This window comes from Podarcis filfolensis (genome assembly GCF_964270895.1).
Source record: "Podarcis filfolensis genome assembly, chromosome: 6".
Classification (NCBI taxonomy): Eukaryota; Metazoa; Chordata; class Lepidosauria; order Squamata; family Lacertidae; genus Podarcis; species Podarcis filfolensis.
The window spans coordinates 25,682,524-25,702,684 of NC_139609.1; the positions used below are offsets into that span (position 1 = coordinate 25,682,524).

At 36.7% G+C, this 20,161-nt stretch overlaps 1 protein-coding gene and 1 long non-coding RNA gene across 8 annotated transcripts in view; both read left to right on the forward strand.

Annotated features, from left to right (window-relative positions):
- The window catches only part of PTBP2 (polypyrimidine tract binding protein 2), a 51,940-nt gene extending 34,040 nt beyond the window's left edge, over positions 1 to 17,900 (forward strand). For 2 of the 7 annotated variants that reach the window (XM_083620705.1, XM_083620709.1), the window contains 8 exons: positions 1,160 to 1,270; positions 4,393 to 4,588; positions 12,742 to 12,896; positions 14,367 to 14,400; positions 14,813 to 14,905; positions 15,727 to 15,943; positions 16,041 to 16,118; positions 16,244 to 17,900. In XM_083620705.1, coding sequence (XP_083476831.1) covers positions 1,160 to 1,270; positions 4,393 to 4,588; positions 12,742 to 12,896; positions 14,367 to 14,400; positions 14,813 to 14,905; positions 15,727 to 15,943; positions 16,041 to 16,118; positions 16,244 to 16,373 — 1,014 coding nt within the window. In that variant the 3' untranslated portion in view covers positions 16,374 to 17,900. Of the gene's footprint in view, positions 1 to 1,159; positions 1,271 to 4,392; positions 4,589 to 12,741; positions 12,897 to 14,366; positions 14,401 to 14,812; positions 14,906 to 15,726; positions 15,944 to 16,040; positions 16,119 to 16,240 lie in introns of all 7 variants that reach the window. The other 5 variants (XM_083620704.1, XM_083620708.1, XM_083620707.1 and 2 more) reach the window with 3 other exon arrangements.
- The window catches only part of LOC310765614, a 109,976-nt gene that overhangs the window by 60,964 nt on the left and 28,851 nt on the right, over positions 1 to 20,161 (forward strand). The gene's annotated exons all lie outside the window — the stretch shown is intronic.

The window sequence follows — 20,161 nt, forward strand, 5'->3', positions numbered from 1 at the left end:
ACAATGGGCCGAATGTCTTTGACATTTATCATGGTAACTGCACGAAGGGCTCAGTCTGATGGTACTTGATCCTGAAGCTTTACTACAGTTAGGCAGGGGTGGAGCTGATCAGTTCCTTAGGTGGGAAACAAGTTGGAGCATCATGTAAGAGCAGGCTACAAATAGAATGTGTTCATTATGTGATCCCTGATTGGTTGGTATTATGTCATAAAGGAGAGAGAAGTCCTGTTAAACTTTTTTTGTAAGTGGAAAATGGGAGACCTCAAAAATGTTTGAAGGTGAAAATTCCATTCAGCTCCACTTGTAAATGCCTGACATTCACCTATTTGCTAGAATGAGCACAGTGGAAAAAATAGGACTTTTGGGTGCTGGCTGACTGCCCATTGAAGAGCTCTGACATGAGCTCTTCATGTGTCTCCTGGCAGTGTTTATTTTTGTTGCTATACTTGGATATGTCATTCTTTTGGCAGGTGTATACACATAGGTACAGGTGGAGGGATTGGGAAAGCTGTGGCTGGATGGAAATAAAATGCCAACAAACAAACCCCAGTTCTGAAACTACTGCATTAAAAGCTTTAATGTACAATTTGCTTGGTGGCACCGGCAAAGTTAACAAGAATGACGGGTTGGTTTGACTGGTTTGCTTGCCTCCTATGATATCAACTTCAAGCTGTGTCATCACAGTGCTGTATTTTATTGTTCAAGTTTTGCATTTGGGTCTTTACACTGGCTGTTGCTTAAGGTTATTGTGGTTTTAACGTTACCCACCCAAAAAAGAGAATAAAAGTGTATGATGCCTAGATTGTTTCATTCATTTATCACAAATTGAATGAATGAGTAAATGTACCTAATTACCCAAGGGAATGCAACCCTCAGTAGGAAAATAAATAAATAAATCTTACCCTGCTCTAAATTCATGTGTGTATATACCTGCCAAGTGAGCATAATGCTTCCTGCATCTGATGAAGTATCCTCTAGTCCAAAAAGTATTCATTTTTTTAATGTGCCCCAAGACTCTTTGCTGCAACAGACCATTGCAGCTGCCCCTCTGAAACTAACCAGATACATTGATGTGAACATCTTAGTGGTTTGTGTGGGTGTGTTTTGTTTTGTGACTTGTAAAGTTGAGTACCTGTGTACTTTTGATTGTTTTTCACAGATATTCTCTAAATTTGGTGCAGTTTTGAAAATAATTACATTCACAAAAAATAATCAATTTCAAGCACTGTTACAGTATGGTGATCCAGTAAATGCCCAACAAGCAAAGCTAGTAAGTATATTTAATTCTGTTTAGCCTTTATTAATTACGTATAGTTGGCAGTACTTGTTTTGTCAAAATGTATTTGTGTGGACAAAATAAGTAACTTTTGAGATTATAAATGAACATCAGGATCTTACTGCCTGTAAGTAAACATTCTGTTCCTAAATCAACAGTACATCACTGTTTCACCCAAAAATAACCTGGGACCAAAATGAATATGTTATGCTTTTCAAATTATTAAGTTTCTCTTAACTGTTTTCTTAAGGCTTTGAGAAATAAACTAATGGAAAGTATTGACAGAGGTCCTTTTTAAGAAAATGCTGTGGCAGGGAACTTCATATCTAATATTTCTACCTAATGCTTAACTGCCTGGAGTTGGTATATTGATTTAGGTTGAGCACCTGAATTTTGTTTATGTGCTACATTTAGAAAATAATCTAAATTGGGCTGGAGATCCTACAGCCTGCTTTCTAATCTTAGCCAGCATTTATAAACATTAAACAATCTAAACATTCGTTGAATTGATAAGTAAAGCTACGAAGCAGAAATGTGAAGAGATAATTTACAATGCAATCATTTGTGTGTCTATTCTAAAGCAAGTCCCACTGAATTCTATTGGATTTGCTCCCAAGAAAATATGTATAGGATTACAGACCTTAGACATCTAAATATACTGTTAAGATGCTTTTTAAAGCGGTTCATGATGTGCCTCTGGGTGATAAAATATCCAACATTCTGAAGGGTCAGTTTAAAAACCTACTATTGCAGAAGAGAAGCTAAATGAAATTTTCAGTTTTTTACCATAAAGGTTAATGGTAAAATTACTTTGCAGATAGTGCTCTTTATAGGGAATCGGAATGTGGCCTTCAAAGAAATTGAAGGCTCAATAAGGAAGTTTAAAGAGCAATTTAAGAAAATCAAGCACCTAGATGAAGTAGCATTTCCTAAGGAGTCTGATGAAAATAGCCTTGTCAACATCACTGTTGGCTATGAAGTGCCTATGATGTTCAGACTTGCTATTCAGGTTGAAAAAGTGAATTCTGGCATAAAATGATTCTCTTTATTTCACATTGGCTCACGTTGGGTTATTTCTCTATCAGACTGTTGTTATTGTAGCTGAAGCATCTGAAGTTGCCATTGCCTTAAAATTTCTGCTTTTGCAAAACACACCGAGTTATAAATAAGCTCTTCTATGCATACCATCATGGTGGATAAACATTGGCTTTTAAGATCAAGCGTGCAAGTAATTTGTATATACATATAAGATCAGATGTCTCCATCAAAAATAACCAGCAATACATTAAAATCTGGATTTAACAGAAACATGTGTTAGTTTACTCCTACTTTTAATCTGCTCAATTAATTGGAAACTCTTCCTTAATCAAAAAGTTTTAAAGTGATCAGTTTGATTAATCAGCTATATGTTGCAGCACAGCTTATTGCCAATTAAGTCTGAAAGAAGGGCCTTGATTAGTTCTCCTCACAAGAATATTGTCAAACTGACAAGTGTTGCAACATTGTTGTGTGTTACTTTGTTTTCAGATAAACACATTCCTCGATCCAGTCACTCTGTTCTCGGTTTCAATGTGCCTGGAGGACAGTGCCATTTCATTTTTTTAGTACACCTGCTGTCCATATACTTTGACATTGCTTGGTGTTTCTTGACTGAGGTGGTGATAAGATACTGTTGAAGACGGGAGAGAGATGAGAGAGAAATTTGAGAAGAGGTGTGAGACAGGGAAAAGCGTTATCACCACAGCTATTCATAGTGTCAGAGCTTGTGTTCCATAGGTTGGATTGGTTTCCTTGAGGTCTCAAAACAGATGGCAAATGTTTGCATCATCTAAGAGATGCTAATTATGTGCATGCATGCTGTGAGATACTTTTATGGATGCTCATTTAGAGCCACTTGTGAGCTCAAGTTTTTCTTGTTTCCTCATTTTTGAAGTTGGAAAGGAACTTCTATATTTATTTTTACAATTTAATAGGGAACATGACAACATAACATGTATTTTATGCTTTTGTGCCTGTATGGTATCTGTTCGAGCTTATTTTGGGGGCATGTTTTTTCATACTCATAATATACATTATATTGAAGCCTTGCAGGAGTTAGATATGAAAAGATGATCAGTTTCTGTCCTTAAAACTACTGTCATCCAGCTGTGCCATTGGGTGTTTCACTCACCTGGAAGGCTTGCATTGATACCCCATTTCATTTCATCTGAGGGAAGGAATAGGTCTATCTGTAGTAGCTATGTTCACCTCTGTTTCAGTGGAAAGTATGATCACTGAAGTTTAGATTTGAGGAAGGAAATACCTGTTTTGAACTTTGTAACTGACACCAGTTGCTGGAAACTGCAGGAGGGGAGAGTGTTCTTGTGCTTGGGGCCTGCTTACATGTTTTCCATAGGCATCAGGTTGGCCGCTGTGAGCCCAAACCTGATCCCGGGCCATGCACATCAGAGCCCAAACCCAAGCCCAGGCTGCCCAAACCAAGCCCGGGGCACCCAGGCCAGAACCCAGGCCTAGGCTGCCTGTGCCTGTGCCAGAGCCCGAACCCAAGCCCAGGCCAGCTGCATCTAGGCTGCCCACACCCAAGTCCAAACCCAGGCCACCCTTGCCAGAACGCAAGCCCAAACCGCCCGCATCAGAGCCCAAACCTAAGCCCAGGCTTCCCACGCCAGAGACTGAACCTGAGCCCGGCCCACCTGAGTCCCTGTGCATTCACCGTCCATGTATAAGACAACCCCAATTTTTTACTAATTATTTTTAGCAAAAACCATTGTCTTATACACAGAAAAATACGGTAATTCTAGTTCCATTGGTTTTAGTAAAATTTCTAGAATAGCTAGGCTAACCAGTCTAATTTCCTGGCTCTCTTTTTACCTTACATCCCCGCTTTTTGTAAAATAAAAAATAATACAAAGTTAAACCAGCTATATCAGCATTATCTAGCTGATAATGTCCAACTACTATTGAATATAATATTTGATAGTTTCCAGTTCCATATATGCGGTGATGCATTTTAAACATTTTCATATTAATTTCAGTGGATGTATGGGTATATATGTTTAAACCTCAACTGTAACATCTGTCATGTGAACTTCATTAATATTTTCCTATTTTTCTAGGCGTTAGATGGTCAGAATATTTATAATGCCTGTTGTACCTTACGGATTGATTTTTCCAAATTGGTCAACTTGAATGTAAAGTATAATAATGATAAAAGTAGGGATTATACTCGCCCTGACCTTCCCTCTGGTGATGGCCAACCAGCTTTGGATCCTGCTATTGCTGCTGCCTTTGCAAAGGAGACCTCTCTTCTAGGTATGATTTTGTTTCTTTCTCTCTCCATTCTCATTATTTACAATGTCTTCTAAGATAGTATCTGCAGATTGTATTAACTTTTTATCCATGCAATCATTAATGAGAATACTGAATAAAGTAGACCCTGAGCTCTGAAGAATAGGTCTGTTAATTATTACTTTCAATAAACTTTTCTTCCCTTTCAACAAATTCTGTTCACATTAGCTGATTCCTCACTCCTTTTTAACCTGTATCCCTCCCAGTCTTTTAGTTTGAGTACCTGCTACTGAAGCTAACAGGACTTCTTTTATTCCATTTCTTTACTACGTATGTTTTATATTCATTGGGTACCCCCCAGAACCTATAAAATGAATCTTAATACATGTGCTATTTCATGTAAGGCCTTTTCTAGTATTATTGGATGGGGATTGCTTGGCCCCACATAGTTGAGAGCAAGAGCACCTGGCTTTTCCTCAATCTCAGATGCATTAACTCCTATATCGCTACGGTTCCTCTTTTATGAAAACTGAAGCAATGTGGTCTTCTCATCACAGAACTGATGAAACCTTACTGCTTCTGACATGACTTTAAACCTTCTCTGTGTATAGCATTTGCTCTACCGTTAAGTTATGGCCACTCTCATGTCATTTACTGCCAGGTTTACAGTCTCTATATATGTATTACAGTGAAGCTCAGTGGCATATCAAGGCATTTTTAATAAGTTTGAAAATGTAATTCTTATGTTTACTTCTTTCCATATGTTCTTGCTGCAGAGTTGAGAATTATTTCTCATTTTCCTTTTGCTTACCTCTCTGTGGTGTAAGCAGTGGGGTGGGGGCAACCTTGTTGCTGAAATCATATTACTCTTTCCCTTCATTGGGGCAACACATTGTATTGTCGAAAGACAATTAAATTTACTTTTTGCTTTGTGCTGATGAATATTGCTTCAAGGGGAAATGCACTGAACTGTGAGTATGGCTATAGGTGATTATGCATGCAATTTGATTCTGTTTATTTTATTTATCAGCCAGGCCCCATTAAATATAGAAGCAAGAATGTTCTCTTGAGAAATACTTAGGTGCACATGAGCTAGTGATTTTCCTGACCGTGTGAAGCTTAGATACAATCCCTCATTTTAAGAAACCCCCAACAATTTTGGGACTCTGGTGTCCATGTCTGCTATCTCCTGATGTAACATAATATTCAGAACTAGTGCAGTGCTATTCATACTTCCTCTTAACTTTCATTCTTTAATGCATCTGAGGTATATACAATCTGGTCCTATTTCTGGGTCTTTCTGAGTGTCCAGGATTAAAAGGTTAAAGTTTAATGAATATCATTGGCCCAGATGTATACGTATGATGTGTTTCCTCATACAATTTTTTCTTCTACAAAAGGATAAATGCTCATTAAAAAGGATGGCCAATTTACAAATAGAAAAACTCACTTTCAATCTATTAGGAGAAGTGCTTGATTTCTATTGATGATATAAAATTTGTACTCTATTAAAGAAAATTGGATGAGGAGAAATGCCAGAAGTTCACTATGTCTATTTGTGTATCTTAAGAGCAATAACATGATGGTGGTGACTTAATTTAACCCAGGGGATGGGTTGGGAATTAAAAGTTCGCAAATTTAAAACTGAAGATTCATTTGAGTCATTTCTGTCTGCATTTGGATACTTTCACCAGAATTCACTCCTGTATTTTCTGTGAATAAGCCATTCGCTGTCAGTCTTCTCTGTGAGTCCTTATGCTACAAGTAATACCTAGTTGGAAGAAAGAATTAGCGTTGAATTGGCTTTAGTAAATTTATTCAACATGGTTAAAAACAATGGATATCAGCATGTAGCAAATCAATACATAAAACAACAACAGCATCCACAAAAAACCCAACTTTATCAGCAAACCAAAGCGGCACAATTTAAAAAATAATAATAAATTGCTTACTAACATAAAGCCTTGGTACAGCTGGATCATATTTCATTAGATGCATGGGAGAAAAGGGAAGCCATAACCTGGTGCCTGTGAGAAAAGGAAAGTGTTGGCGCTAGACCAGTGTGGCTGGAAAGATGCTGTCATGATAGTAGTTGCAAAATGTGTGTGCTTCCTCTGATGCTGTGGAGGTAGCATGGCTCTGAATACCAGTTGTTAGGAACACCAGTAGACAGTGCGTTGTTGCACTTCCATTCTGCTTGTGAACTTCACATAAGGATCTAGTTGGCCACTGGGAGCAGTAGGGTTCTTCTTAACTTTTTATGTTTGAATTTTAAAGAATGAATTCATAATGCGAGAAATGTGGTTCAGAAAGTTTTGCCTACGTATAACTTCCTTAAGGAAATACTATGTGTAAAAGGAGTGGAGGCTGTGCCTATATCTTGTGTAATGTTTATATGTGTTTGCTCTTCTCCGGCAAACATTTAGTAGAAATGGGAGGAAAAACAAAAACATGTTAAGCAATAAAATTAGGAGTATGGCAGAGAGTTGAAAAAGAGTAACTTTTAGAGGGTAGATAATTTTCAATAAAACTGTAAGACTTTTTTTAGCACCCTTTCATACAATCATAGTGGCTGAAAAGGGGTTTTTTTAAAAAATGACTTTAAAATGAAAAGGGTAATAGTGCTAAAGGCTGAGATCATTATCACCTTTGAGTGAGTTTTTTTTTGGGGAAATGCTTTGTATTCACTCACTACAGAACGGCAGAGTGCTTAAAGAGGAAGATTAAGAGTAATTTAAAGCAGTCTTCCAAAAAAAGCACCACCCTTTAAATTACCCCCTTTAAACATCCTCACAAGTCACAGTAGCTTCCAGGATCTCCCAGCCACAATGAAGGTGGTAATATTCTTCCAAACTACACCTTGAGCTAGGAGAGCTCTTGGTAAGGGAGAACTGGGTGAATCATTGGGTGAAGCTGACTGTACTCCGCTTTCTTGTGAGTTGATGGAGCAGAGGAATGACAACAGCTGCAACTGGGTTTTTTTAAGCTAGAAATGGTCTGTTCTCGGAACAAGCACACATTCTTTATATGGAAGCTTTAATGTTCCAGGTTTTGTTTTGGTTTTTCTTTTTGCAAAAAGCTTGTTTTGTTAATTTTTAAAACATCCTTAGGCGAGGTGAGTGCTGTAGATGGCATTGTACACCTAGTAGCTCTTTAGCAGCTACAGCGCTGCTACAGGGTGTTCTCCCATTAATCCCCAAAGGTTTTAGCTGGTAGTACATGCACATTTTTCCAATTAATCTCTGCAGCATTGAATAATTATTTATTTAGACTGTATTGAACAACCAGCTCTTATAAGACCTTAGGTACACGTGACTTCTACATCCGGCACAGGTGGCTTGTGAATAAAGGATTCTGGGAAAGGTGTGTCAAGGTGTTACTTGTTGCTCCTATCTACAGCATTTTCTTTTAGAAGTTGTGGTTTCTATTGGAGTTAGAATGCAACAAGATGATAATCTTAGGAGATCTCAATGGGGTAAAGAAACCAGAATTAGATAGATTATCTAACGGGAAAAAAAGGAATCAAGGGAAGCTACCAAAAACATTCGATAAACTAGAGGATAATTTAGACCTAATAGACATTTGGAGACATAAACATGCCCTAGAGAAACAATTTACTTTTTTCTCGGAGGTGCATAAGAGTTGGGGAAGAATCGACCAAGTGTGGATATCAAGAGAGCTCTCAGTGAGAACCATAAAATGTGAAATTCAACCCAGAACATTTTCCGACCATAACTCAATAATCTCGGTTATAAAAGGTAAATCTCAAGGTGAATTTAGATGGAGATTAAATGAATATTTATTGGAGAACGAAGAAGTGGTGGAAAAAGCTAAACTCACCTTAAAAAATTACATGGAGTTAAATCTGAATACAGAAGTAGGGTTAAACACGGTGTGGGACGCCAGTAAGGCGGTGTTAAGAGGGTTCTTCATCCAGCAAAATAGCTATAGGAGGAAGGTCAGAGATAAGAAGAAAGAAGAAATCCTGAAACAGATAGAGGATTGTGAGAGAAAACTAATAAGGAACCCAAAAGATGAACAAAACATACAAATGATAAAAATATTACAAGCACAGTACTCAATGTTGACAAATGAGGAAATAGAATGGAAAATCAAATTAATGAAACAGAAATACTTTGAGTCTGCTAACAAAACGGGTAAATTATTAGCCTGGCAACTTAGGAAAAGACAAAAACAAAGCGTTATAAACAAAATAAGGGTAAATGAGCTGATGATAGAAGACCCAAAAGAAATAAAAGAAAATTTTCTTAAATTCTACGAGAAATTATATAAAAAAGAGCATGAAGACGTAACCCAAATAGAGAAATATTTAGAAAATTATAGTGGGAGGAAAATAACAGAGGAGGAAAGAATCCAATTAAATAATCCCATAAGAACAGAGGAAATTCAAGGGGCAATAAGGAAAATGAAACTGGGGAAAGCCCCGGGGCCGGATGGCCTATCGGCAAAATATTACAAAGTATTTGAAAGCCAATTAACACCAGTGCTAAGTGAGGTAATGAATAACATTCTAAAAGGGGGAAAGGCGCCAGCAACATGGAAGGAAGCTCACATCACAATGATCCTTAAACCAGGTACAGATAGATTAGATATTAAGAACTATAGACCAATTTCCCTTTTGAATAACGATTACAAAATCTTTGCGGAAGTGATGGCAAACAGATTGAAGAAATGTTTAGTAAATATAATACACAAAGATCAGGCTGGCTTCCTTCCAAACAGATTTTTGAAAGATAACATAAGACATACGGTCGACCTTATTGAATATTTAGAGGACAAAAATGAAATCCCCGCGGCACTAATCTTTATAGACGCCGAAAAGGCGTTTGATAACGTCTCTTGGGAATTTCTATTGAAGAGCATGGGAAAAGTCGGATTGGAAGGTGAGTTTATGGAGGGCATAAAATCAATATATTCTATTCAATCTGCTAAATTAATTATAAATAATAATTTAACAAATTCCTTTAAGATCGAAAAGGGCACCAGACAGGGATGCCCCCTGTCACCACTTTTATTTATCATGGCCCTGGAGGTGATCCTAAACAAAATAAGAGTAACACCAGAAATCCGGGGGATTAAAATAGGAACTAAAGAATTTAAGTTAAAAGCATACGCGGACGATTTAATGCTCTCACTAGAAAACCCACAAAGAAGTATGGGCGCCGCGTTGGGAAAGATAGAGGAATTTGGTAAGTTGTCCGGATTTAAATTAAATAAAGTAAAAACTAAAATGCTGACTAAGAATATTAAAAAAGAAGGTTATGAAGAATTGGAAAGGACGCATGGAATAAATGTGGTAAAAAAAGTGAGGTACTTGGGAATTTGGCTAACTACAAAAAATATAAATTTGATCCAGGATAATTATTCGGCCATATGGAAAGAAATAAAGAAAGATCTAGAAACATGGAATAGAGTGAAGCTTTCGTGGAGAGGAAGGATGGCAGCAATAAAAATGAACTTGCTTCCGAGGATGTTATTCTTATTTCAAAATTTACCGGTAATTAGGGGTACTAAATTATTTAAGGAGTGGCAGAGAACCCTCTCGAAATTTATATGGCAGAACAAAAGACCAAGGATTAACTATAAAATCTTAACGGATAGAAAGGAGAGAGGAGGGTTCTCGGTACCCAATCTGAAACTCTACTATGAAGCTGCCAGTCTTTGCTGGATAAAGGATTGGATCACTCTAGAAAATACTGACTTGTTGGATCTGGAGGGGTCCAACAATAGGTTTGGCTGGCACTCCTATTTGTGGCAAGGTAAAGAAAAGATTCATAAGGGATTCTCGAATCATATCATCAGGGGCCCTCTTTTAGAAGTGTGGGAGAGAAACAAAAAACTTTTAGAATGGAAAACACCTTGGTGGCTATCCCCAATGGATATGCTGATAATAAAAAAGGCCAATATGGAGGGTAAAAGATTAACATATGAGGAGTTATTAACAAAGACGGAAAATGGATGGAGGATGAGAACATATGAAGATTTGAAGAACGAGCTTTCGGGTTGGATTCAATACCATCAAATAAATGCGATATGGACAGTGGACAAAAAGATAGGTATGAACGAAAAAAAATCAAAGTTCCAGATAGAAATAATTGAAGGCAAAAATAAAATATTATCAAAAATGTACAATATACTTTTAGAATGGGATACGAAAGATGAGGAAATAAAAGGGGTTATGACAAGGTGGGCTATGGACTTGGGATATAATATAGAATACGACAGATGGTATGAACTATGGTCTAGTGGAATGAAATTCACAGCATGTGTATCACTGAGGGAGAACTTGGAAAAGATGATGTATAGGTGGTACATCACCCCAGCAAAGCTGGGGAAAATGTACAAAACCAGTAATAAGAACTGCTGGAAGTGTAGAACCAAAGAAGGCAATTTCCTCCACATGTGGTGGACATGCGAGGAAATGAAGAAATATTGGGAGCTTATTTATAACGAAATGAAAAAAATATTTAAATATACATTTCCCAAACGCCCAGAAGCATTTCTACTAGGAATTGTGGGGGACGAGATTAAAAAAGAGGACAAAGTGTTATTTCAGTACGCTACGACGGCGGCCAGATTGTTAATAGCCCAAAATTGGAAGAGTCAAAATACCCCAACAATAGAAGAGTGGCAAATAAAATTATTTGAATTTGTAAGTCTAGCAAAATTAACACAAAGAATTAGAAATCAAAAGAAGGCAAAGTTCGTGAATGACTGGAACAAATTCTTGGTGTATATAGAAGGGAAATATAGAAATTTTAAGACTATAGCGGATTTGATATAAATCTCACGATGTGTATATAGATGTGTATATAAATTTAAAAACCAACTGCAGAGAGTTAAATAGCTGATATTAAGAAGCCTGAAACCAGGGGGGAGGGAAGTTAGTAGGGGGTCGAATAGAAAAAAGAAGAGAAAGTCATTTGAAGTTCTAAAGAAACAAAGGAGAGGAACAAGTACTGAAGTGGAGAATCGGAGTAGGTCGCACGTGATTCAGATGTCTAACATTTTTAAGTGTTATTTAAGCGTCATTATCATTATCATTAGTATTAACATTATTATTTTCTCCTTTTTCGGGTATTTTTCTTATGTATTTATACTTATACTTACGTTCCAATTTTGTTCTTCTTTGATTTTTTCCCTTTCCTTTTTCTTTTTCTTTTAACATTGATGTAAATGTAAATGTATATGTGTGTATGTATGTATGTGTATGAAATTAATAAAGAGATTTAAATTTAAAAAAAAAAAAAAAAAAAAAAAAAAGAAGTTGTGGTTTCTGTGTTAAGAGGAGTGACTGTCTAGACTTGAGATTTGGTGCTTTGTGGCTCTGGGCCTTTTCTCTAACTGTATATCGTTGCAAGAAGTTGTGATGATTTCAGTGGTAGGAGGAATGATGTTCCTCACAGGATTTAGACTCAAGATTTAGACCCATCAGAAGTCAAGGAGATAAAGAACTACACAGCTTTTAGAAGACATTTGCTGAAGGCAGCCCTATATTGGGTAGTTTTTAATGTTTGATGTTTTATTTTGTTTTTCTATGCACTGGAAGCTGTCCAGAGTGGCTGGGGAAACCCAGCCGGGTGCGCAGGGTATCAATAATAAATTTATTATTATTACTATTATTTGATGGTTTTTGGCTATAAGCCTCCCTCACCATCTGTAGATATTTGCAAAATATCAAAGGAGCAGGTCAGATGTATTTCTCTTGTCTTTGTTTTCTTATAGTTAAAGACATGTTGGAGGCACGCCTTATTGAGTAGCTGAACTTGAAAGTGCTTGACCCATTTATTTAGTGTGACTTGTTTTCATGTGCCATTGAAGCTGCCATAGATTTCTGATGGGTAAATTAAGCACAAACACCTTCAGTGAGCTATTTCTTACAGGATAGTGTTTGTGTTAACTGAAATGGTAAGCTAAGGACTGATAGGGAGGAAATGCAAGGTTCTGTGTCGCGTGCTAGTGAAGTAGTAACGAGGTTTTCGCTCTCAGGATTCTTTGGAACATTGGTTTGTCATCAAGAAGCGGAATTCCACATAGGTCAACCTACAAATGGATAGATCTGGACAAAGGCGCAAAACCAACACAACACTTCTAAATTAGATTATATTGGAACGACTTGTGTGTGTTTCGTAAAATATGCTTTATTTTAAAATTAGGGCTTCCTGTTGCAGCTGTTCCAGGAGCGCTGAGTCCATTGGGGATTCCAAATGCTGCTGCTGCTGCTGCCGCGGCAGCTGCCGGCCGTGTGGGTATGCCTGGAGTTTCAGCTGGTGGCAACACAGTCCTCCTGGTTAGCAATTTAAATGAAGAGGTCAGTGAACCTACTTGTTCACCCTTCTTTTTTTCCCTTTACCATGCTTCATTTTGTAAACTGCTTAAGTGCTTCTTTATCTTGAGCTTGCTTTTACTTTTTTTATTTATTAAGATCTGTGGCTCCCCCCCCCCCATGCTACTCAAGGTTGTTTTACAACTAGATTCCAATAAATTGTTTCTGTTATAGTTAAATACTTCTGTTTTCCTAGGTAGCCAGCATCTTTTAAAATACCCTTTGCTATTCGGCTACCTATTTTTCCTAAGAAAAATATGGTAAATATTGCATGTTCTGGATGCCTTTTAGTTTATTTTTCCAAGTACCTATGTGTTCCATTTTGTAAATTGGTTCTTAAGAAAACTGCTGTTCTGTTTTGCCTGAGCTAATTATTTGCTTGTTCATTTCATGCTTACATGTCATTGCATTTCTGTAGTATTAATTTGTGAACAGCTCTAACACATTTTTCTTTGAAGGTTCTCCCAAAGATCTTGCTGCAGCACTCTTCAATCTCTCTTAGTAATTTTATCTTTCCTTCACAGTTTTTATTCATCTTTTCTCCTAAAAACAACAACAACACTTTACTTCAATACTTCTTTAACTCTGAAATCGAAGAGGTTTTCTTTAGTTTTGCATTTTATCATCTTGTACCTTTACTTTGACTTGCTGTGAAAGCTGGTATGAAATGTGGGATAGTTTGTATCCGTTTGTCTCCTTTGAATATGTGTTTCATTTTTTTTTTATTGGCCTCTTTTTAAATATGAGCCATTATGCTTTTCTCATTTTTGTCATTTACACTCTTGCACATTAAAATGCTTGGATCAGAGTGCCATTTTGAAAAACTCCTGCCTGCATTTCATAACCAGCCATGCTTATGCAGTTAAAGTTTAGAGTTGGGCTTGTTTTTGTTTTAAGTTTCTATTGCATGGATTTTTCTTTTCTTTTCACATTCAGATGAGACGTAATTTACTGTTTGATATGGATGTACTTTACCCATATTTTGTCTTGGGTGACTACATTTTACTCAGTTTTCTTGTACAATACATAAACCAACCATTTTCTGACCAAATTCCTGCATTTCCTATGTACTGACCTATATTTTATTTTTTTTTGTTCCCCACTTCCTTATTTTTCTTCTGCATTGCTGTTTCCCTTCCCCATTTCATCCTTCTCCCTTTGTTCTCACCTACCCTTTCCCTGTCTCTTCCCAAATTCCCACGCCCTTCCCTGTCTTCTCCTCTGCCTACCTTGTCTACACCCCCTGTCTCCATTCCCCTATGTTCATGCTTCTGTGCTTGAACAAAATGTTCCTCGGACCAACTTGCCCCAATTAACCGCCTTGAACCATGATCCATGACCACCTCACCATTCTGCGGGAACCACCCTTCGTTATGGATGATCTGTTCATCTCCGCTCTTCCTCGACTCTTCTCTCTTCTTGTCTTATGCTGCTTGCTCTTCTCTCCTTCTAAAGATGGTTACGCCCCAAAGTCTGTTTACCCTCTTCGGTATGTTATCGTTAGCACTATACTTTTATTATTGATTTAATTATTTGTTTCACCTTAATTCTTATTTGTAGCTAGCACTTTGGCTTTAAAGTTGAATAGTAAATCTTTTGCTATTTTTCTTTTGCTGTTTTTAAAGCTCTCCATAGATGCAATTTTTTCTTTTAATGCATGCTTTTTATTTTGCATGATCTTTAATTTAATATCATTCACATAGCTTTGAGGGTTTATCAAAAAAATGTCTTCTTTTTCAAAATTCACCTATTCAAAATCTTGTTCTTCTTTATTCATTTGCGTGAATGTTGGGAGAAGTGAGAGACATGTTCCGAATGTTTCATTGATATGTCAAAATGTGCTATTCAGCTATCCTTAAAAACGTTGTTTCTTTTGGATTTACTTCTCTGATTCTAAAAAGGTGTTTATGGGGATGTGCAGCGTGTGAAGATTTTATACAATAAGAAAGACAGTGCTCTTATACAGATGGCTGATGGAAACCAATCACAGCTCGGTGAGATTAGTGGGTTTTTCTCTCTCTTATTTGCCACTTAAACGTTAGTTTTCAGTGTCCTTCAAGCCATGTTTAAATTTCAGCGTTTGCTTCTAATCTTTCTAAAATCTGAGATTGTGTAGGAAGAATGTTTTTTCCCTCAGATCACAACTTCTTACACTGCTTTGGAAATCTGATCCTGAAGTTCCCCTTGCTTTTGAGTGGCTTGCTAGGCCAGAGAGTTCCTTGTTATTAACACAAGCTTCTTTTGTGAATACCATGATTGGGATCCAAAGAGCCCTGTGTACACATAAAATGCTTGCTTGCTTGCACATGTGGAAGGTTGAAGCTTTCTCCCTTCCTTGTATATCTCCCTAGTCACATCAAATATAACTGCATCTTAAGGCATAGCTTTTGGGAAGGGGGGGGCGGGTGTGAGAGTCTTGAAAAACCTGGTGCATGTGGAGCTCAATGTGTATGGCCTTTTGGATACTTGCGCATAAACTTAACATACGTCTGAAGAAAATAAAGCCCTATTGAAATCATAATTTGTATTAATTCAATGACCATAATAATGACTTACTAGAGTCTGGCAATGTATGAAAAAGTAATTTGTTTATTGCTTTGCTGGGCACATTTGCAATATAAGCACAGCTTTTAGATTAGCTGTCAGTTAGATTTAGACTGAAAGATTTCCAGATAGCAATAATAGCTAAATTTGTCAATTTATCGAAAGAAAATTGCCATCAAATGCTCCACCCCAAACACTGAACAGATTAGAAATTACAATACTGAATTCAATAGAAGAAACGCTGAAATGAATAATTGGTTTTGTTTTCCAGCCATGAGCCATCTGAACGGACAGAAAATGTATGGAAAGATTATTCGCGTGACTCTTTCCAAACACCAGACAGTTCAGCTACCTCGAGAAGGGCTTGATGACCAAGGACTGACTAAAGACTTTGGCAATTCACCTCTTCATCGCTTCAAGAAGCCTGGGTCAAAAAACTTTCAGAATATTTTCCCTCCATCTGCAACTCTTCATTTATCCAATATCCCGTAAGTGTGGGGAACACGGCTGAAAGATTCATACAAGATCCAAACGTTAGCTTCTAATCGTCTCTCTCTTCTCCCCTTTGTCCCCCTTTTTGTTTAGACCATCAGTATCCGAAGATGACCTACGCATGCTGTTTGCTAATACTGGGGGAACTGTGAAAGCATTTAAATTTTTTCAGTAAGCATGTTTTCTTTGAAACTTCATTTAAAATGAGAGAACAGCTGCCTTTGGTAAGAACAAGGTTTATGTTACAATTTTCTAGTACTGTTTTGGTATCTAATTTTATTGCTTTGTTCCAGAAGAGATCACAAGATGGCTCTCCTTCAGATGTCAACAGTAGAAGAAGCTATCCAGGCTTTGATTGATCTGCATAATTACAATCTTGGAGAAAATCATCATCTGAGAGTTTCTTTTTCCAAATCAACCATTTGAAGTGCGAGATCAAAATAATAAGGTTGTATCACGTTGTTTAGTGTTGTCATCTATGACTGTTCGGGAAAGCGGGGACCAGAGATGGACATCTGTTTTTCATGCTGTTACCATTCCTTGATTGTTTATGTATAAATGAAAACAAAAAAAGGATTTACAAGGAAGAAGCAGTGGTATTATCTGCTGGTTTTGCATATGTTTATGAAAGGATTTTGTTTAAAAAGGGATTCTGAGGAAATCCCATAGTTTTTCAACTTAGTTAACATACGTGCCTTAAAAAAGGAAAACCTAGAGTTGCTAGAATTGCATTTACTAGTTTAAAAAATTGGTTGTCTGGGGCACATTGTTACATGGGAATTAATGGGTGCAATCCAGTAAACATTAGGTTTGCCTACATCCCATTGAAATCTATTGATTTTTAAAGCATTGATTTCAGAGGGACATCGCTGCACCTAACTTTTGCAGGATTATGCCAAATGTGTATTAGGCAGGAGTGTGTAAAAAGGGTTAAGCTTTGTTTCTCCTGCTTGGAATTTATTGGCTTTCATGAATCTTTTTTTTTTTAAATGAAATATGTTGCGTTACTTTAAGAGAGATGCAGCACATTTGACTTGTGCTTCTCTCTTGTCTGTTTCTTTTTTAATTAAGTAAAATGGCCTTGTGTATTCCAGATTTAGTTTGGTCAAGGATATAGGCATAAGTCAGAGTTAACAAGATGCAGAGAAATAATTTCTTTTAAAGACAGGATGATTATTTTGTTTGGGGTTTGTTAGTTAGTTTGTTTTACCCCTTGGGCTTTAAGCCTCTGTGGGGAAAGCATTGTTAAGTCTTAACCTTTTTTGTACACACACTCTGGGGGCGTATCATATAAATGTTGGCACTAAGTAATGTCTTGTTTGTGGCTGAATATTTTTTGTAGATGTTTTTTGAAGTTGACATGACTTATGTGCATTTAAATATATATTGCCATTTTTAGTTAGTAATTACAATTTGAAATATGGTTGTGGATTTCTGAGCATGTGCAGACCGGTCTAGCTAGTTCAGGAGTTGGTGCATGTATTTCAAGGATGAAGAAAGTGTATTGCAAACTTTTGCAGGAAGATTAATAATTTTTGTGGCAGTTTTCTTTATAAAACAAAAACAAAACTGACAACCAGGTGGGACCAAAGTTTATGTGCCTTTAGTCTTAATTTACCTTGCATTGTAATATTCAGTTTTAATAAATCTCTTCAAAATATTTTGTATCTAGAAATGGATCTGACTTTACTATAAACATGACTCAGAATCTACAGGAAAAATTAATTAATTTGAAAGCAGTTCCTCTGTCAGTCCGAACTGTTGTCTTGATTCTGTTCAAATGACCAATACTTTTTGCAATTGATGTACTTAGTTCCAAGAGTCATAGATTCTGTTATCTATGTAGAAAAAGGTCATGTATATTTTCTATTAGTTGAGTTTTTACATCTTTAGAAATGTAATATTTCAGTATAGTTTGAAAGCGGCACAATTAAAAATTAATTTTCTAACAAAGTTGGGAGGTTTGATGGTTGTTTAATTTCTTCTTATGTGTACGCTGCTTGCCTCTGTAGCATGCTCAATAAACACTTCTGTAGCTCTGTATTCACCTCTTCTGTCTTTCTCTGCTGCCTTTTCTCTCTTTTCTTCTTTGTTTTCCACTTCCACTGTGCTTCTGAATTCATGTTTATTCTCTGCCAGGGTGGGAAAAGCATAATAATCTGATTTTTATAATTGTCTGGATTTATACAATATGAAAATCAAATGCTACGGAAAATGTAGCATCTCTTAAAGTGTATATATTTCACCAATTTAAGATTGTAAATGCTTTGTTGAAGCACATATGAAAATCGATATTAAACATTTCCCACCCTGTTATATAACCTACAGCTTTAAAGACATAACTTTTATTGTAGCTTGTAAGTTCTATCTTTTCTGTTTTTTAAATAGATTTATGCACTAATTGACCTTTCAGGTTTGCCATGCTTTTGCTGCAGTTTCATCTTCCATTTTCTGTGTCTGCTAAACAAATTTCCACTAATCATAAGATAACCTTCATGGGCTCAAAGCAAAATAGCCAACTTGCTCATACAGAAATTTAGCAATGGCTGTGTTCAAGATACAAAGAAGGGGTGGGAGGGGGATGGAAGGAAATGGTTGCGGGGACACGTCATCAACACCATGCTCTAAACCGTGCTGAAAAGATTAGTCTGACTTTTTCAGAAAAAAAAACTGGCATCAAATACAGACTTAACTTCCTATATGTTCAAACTATAAATGCCACTACACATTTCTTCCATTTACTGTAACTTCAGCTGAACAGTTTAGTAATTCCAGTTTACTTTGAACTTCATGTTCTTTAGGATAACATCACCCATGTTTAAAACACACACATCAATGATGGTTGCTGATTGATTTCAGTAGGGTCTACCTTGGACTAGTCTGCTGATTTTCAGCCATCATCTGTATATTGGTCACAATATGTTGATAATTTGGACCTTGATATCTTAATTCCATGTACTTTGTTAATGGGTCATGTTTCATTATAGTGAAAACAACACAGCGCAGACTCATTACATTTAATTGCTGCTTACTTGCGTGACAACATTAACACGTTGTAGGTTCTGGTCCTGCTTGATCTCAGAGTACACAGATTAGGAGACAGGTAGGCCAAGTATTCTACCAATAGTGAAGAGAACCCTCCCTTGCAGTAACAAAAAGTGTGTGTGTAACCTCAATCCTCACATCTAAATACATGTGTGTTAAGTTGTGTGCTTGTGTTGTTTTAGACATTTTATTTCTCCTGATCTTTGGAAAATCTCTAGGCAGCTTACAATACAAAAATGGACATTATAGTGCAAGAAGCAGAGTACAAAAGATGTTCACTACCATGCAATGCAGCTTCCACACACTATTATGCCAGAGATGAGTATAGCTGCTTTAGGAAAAAAGCTAAAAGTCGCACTAGACAGGAATGAATCTTTGCACCCACATAAAGGGCATCTTAACTTTACAGCATATGATTTGCTGGTGAACCCATTACATTTACTCTGCAATATTTTTGTCATACAAGTCACTCTCAGAAGTGTGAAACTTGAAACATACCTTGCCAGATCTGGAGAGATGGACTTGAGGATTGAAAAGAAGAGGGTTTTGGCTTCCTTCAACATGTCTTTTTTATTCCTGATTCTTCAGGAACAAAATGTCTTATGTTAGAATTTTTTCCATTAAGTTCAACATTAAGCTTTCTTGATATTTAAGAACAAGGTTGGCTAGAACAGTACATTTTTTGTTTTCCAGGAAAGCTGGGATTTTGAGAATTTTTGCAAACCCACAATGGCTTGTAGAAAAATATCTCAGTGGCTACAATTTACTAATCCTTGCTTTAAAGCAGGAGTTATAAGCTGACAGTGTTTTTTTAAATTTTTAGTTGTTGACATTGAGTGACTCATCTCTTCATTTTGTTCATTATGGGTCTGTTAAAAGTTCACAAAATTAATAAGCAATTGGTACGATGCCTTTGTCAGGTGACATGCAAATGATGTGAATGTCATTTGCAAAGCCAGGTGAGCTTTTTAAAAATGTAAATAACTTCAGATACCATGGGTTTAGTTGATGAAGAGCAAATGTACCGTTGAATGATTTATTAGAATCATTTTTCCTGATTAGTAATTGCATCAAATTTTTCATTTTGGAGTTGCACATTATTCGGAGGGTGTTTTTCTGTGCAACAGCAACATATTTCTGAACATCTATCAAATTTCTAATAAGCACTT